At 38.3% G+C, this 2,826-nt stretch overlaps 1 protein-coding gene across 1 annotated transcript; it reads right to left on the bottom strand.

The window, feature by feature from the left end:
- Nucleotides 1-301: 301 nt before the first annotated feature.
- Nucleotides 302-2,826, bottom strand: LOC106328762 (glutamine synthetase cytosolic isozyme 1-3-like). Its single transcript, XM_013767270.1, has 9 exons — nt 2,636-2,826; nt 2,321-2,360; nt 2,143-2,246; nt 1,992-2,040; nt 1,789-1,895; nt 1,614-1,701; nt 1,336-1,539; nt 1,203-1,256; nt 302-773 (listed from the first exon to the last, which is right to left on the bottom strand). Exons 1-9 carry the CDS (start codon nt 2,707-2,709, stop codon nt 429-431), a joined length of 1,065 nt encoding a protein of 354 aa, XP_013622724.1. The 5' UTR covers nt 2,710-2,826; the 3' UTR covers nt 302-428.

Raw genomic sequence — 2,826 nt, 5'->3', positions numbered from 1 at the left:
TTGTTCCCCACCTGCGTCTTCGGAATTTAAATATTTTATTTGTCTCCAAATCCCACAATGAGAATATTCGATATTATTTTTAAATAATACTTTATCATTCGTAACTAATAATCACATATTAGAAGATATAATACTACATATTAAAAGTTATAATACTTTAATAATCTTCTCGTTCCGCGCAGGACGCAGATTATCACCTAGTTTTTAAATAATACTATATCATTCGTAACTAGTAATCACAAAATCTTATCCCCGACGATTCAAACAGGCTGTACTTTGTTAATATTATCATATAGTAGTATATTAAAAGGGCAATTTTCACATTAATAATCCATTGTTTACTTATTTGAAACGGCACACATAAAACGTCGTTTTACTACTTAGGCCGCGATAAGAATTATTTGAAACGAAATAAAAGCACATGCTGATTAAGCGAGGATGGTGGTTTCAGCGATCATGGAGGTAACAACGTAAGGATCCATGTTAGAAGCTGGCCTACGATCCTCGAAGTAACCTTTGCCTTCTTTCTCAGTGTCACGTCCCACTCTAACCGAAGCTCCACGGTTCGCCACTCCCCAAGAGAACGTGTTGATGTCTGCTGTCTCGTGCTTTCCCGTGAGACGACGCTCGTTGCCTTCACCGTAAGCAGCAATGTGCTCCTTGTGCTTCACCTGAAGCTTCTCTATTGCTTTCTTTATCACTGCTAAGCCTCCGTCGTTCCTCATCGTCTTCGTACTGTAGTTGCAGTGAGCTCCAGCTCCGTTCCAGTCACCCTGAACCAATGCAACAACTACTTACAATCAGGGCCGGCTATGAGAATAAAGAGGCCATAAACATTTTAAGATAAATTTAATAAAATATGTGTAATACACTTCATTAGACTAAAACATGTTTTATGTTAGCACATAAGGAAGAAAAATCCGAAGCTATCATTGATTAAAAATTAAAAATATTTGCTTTTATATTTAGATTTAGTGATTAGGATTTAGTATTTAAGGAGTGCGGTAACATTAGAATTAGGAATTAGAGTTAGTTAGTATTTTCCATGTTTGGATACTACTTTTTGATAAACTTTTTAAAAATGTACTATTTAGGAGATTTAGTTTAATTTTTCTTTATTTCTATTGTTTGAATTGAAGTCATGACCTTATATGTATAATAGCTTTTAACATGAGATAAAGCCAGAGTGTTAAGATACTAACCGGAACTGGTTTTGGGTCGAAGCTGACATTTACACCAGATATCTCGGTGATCCTCTGTCAAAAAAGATAAGATGGCCATTAAGAAAGCTTGTACGTATTCACAATAGAAACGGTTTAAGTAGAGAATTACGACCTCAAGAAGGTATCTAGCAACCCAGACTTGATCACCAGAACTAATACCCTCAACTGGACCGACTTGGAACTCCCACTGTCCAGGCATGACCTCTCCATTGACACCAGAGATGCCAATACCTGCGTAAAGACAGGCCTTGTAGTGTGCGTCCACAATGTCACGACCAATGGCTTTGTCAGCTCCCACACCACAGTAGTATGGTCCCTGCGTCATAATATTAGAAAAAGTAAAAAAAAGTGTTGTGATGACATTAGGATCAGTTGATCATTTAGATTTACCTGAGGACCAGGGAAGCCACCAATAGGCCAACCAATTGGCCAGTTCACACCCTTTTGCATCAAAGTGTATTCTTGCTCAATCCCATACCTTTTGATATATATATATATAGAGAGAGTATAAATATATGATTGATTTGCAGAGGATTAAACAGAGGATAAAGAAAAAAGAGATTACCAAGGCACCTCCTTGGCAACGTTAGGATGGCTGAAGATCTTAGCAGCCTTGTGCCTCTTGTTGGTTGGGATTGGATCTCCGGCCGGTGTGTATGCATCACACATCACCTGAATATATCACATTAAACCAATCATTTTTTTTAAAAATTCTGATCCAAATTGAATTTAGTCACACTAATCATATAAAAATAAAATCAACCCTACCAGGATGTTGTCACCTCTTCTGAACGGATCACGGAATATCGCCTGAGGGCTATCGATTCATAAACGAGCCATAACAAGAAGAGATTAAGACAAGATTTTGTGTTAATGCTTATACAGTAGGTAAACAGAGATAGAGGATAGAAGAACGTACTAAAGAATGACTTCACTGTTATCTCCGGAGGCTTGACCGGTGCTGGATCCGTCGTAGTTCCACTTGGGAAGCTTTGATGGATCGCTCACTGGTCCTGGGAGTGTCTGTATCATCCAAAAACAAATCAGAACAGAGATAAAATAAAAACAGAGGATGAAAAACAGAGTATCCAATTTACTCTGGCTTTGCTTCTAATGTCCATGCCAGATCCACCGATCCTGTTCATTCAACATTCATACGAGAAAATTACAAACCCAGAAGACGACAACAAAGAAAGAGACAAGCTTTACGATGTACACGTCAATCTCATCGAGACAGAACAAGCGAAAACAGGGTGAAGTGAATCGTGTTTCAAACCGAAATTGTCAAAAACATAAGAGATCAAAGCTTTTCGATCACAGCAATAGTAACAAACAGAGATAACGAGGAAAAGAAAACAGAGATAATGAGACTAGTCGTGAGAGAGAAACAGAGAGAAGGGAGATGTTGGAACCATATGTATTCGGCGATGATTTGCTTGGTGGAGTCGGAGAGGTTGAGGTTGACGAGATCTGAGAGCAGAGACATGGCTGCGTCGGATAGTAATCAATCAATGAGTGTTGTTTAGGGAAGACGATCTCGATACAGCTCCTCTCCTGAGAGTGTTTTTATAGAGCCTTTTTTTTGTTTTCTTTCTTTATTTAT

This window comes from Brassica oleracea, chromosome C3 (assembly GCF_000695525.1).
Source record: "Brassica oleracea var. oleracea cultivar TO1000 chromosome C3, BOL, whole genome shotgun sequence".
Classification (NCBI taxonomy): domain Eukaryota; kingdom Viridiplantae; phylum Streptophyta; class Magnoliopsida; order Brassicales; family Brassicaceae; genus Brassica; species Brassica oleracea.
This window is presented reverse-complemented; position numbering and strand designations above follow the sequence as displayed.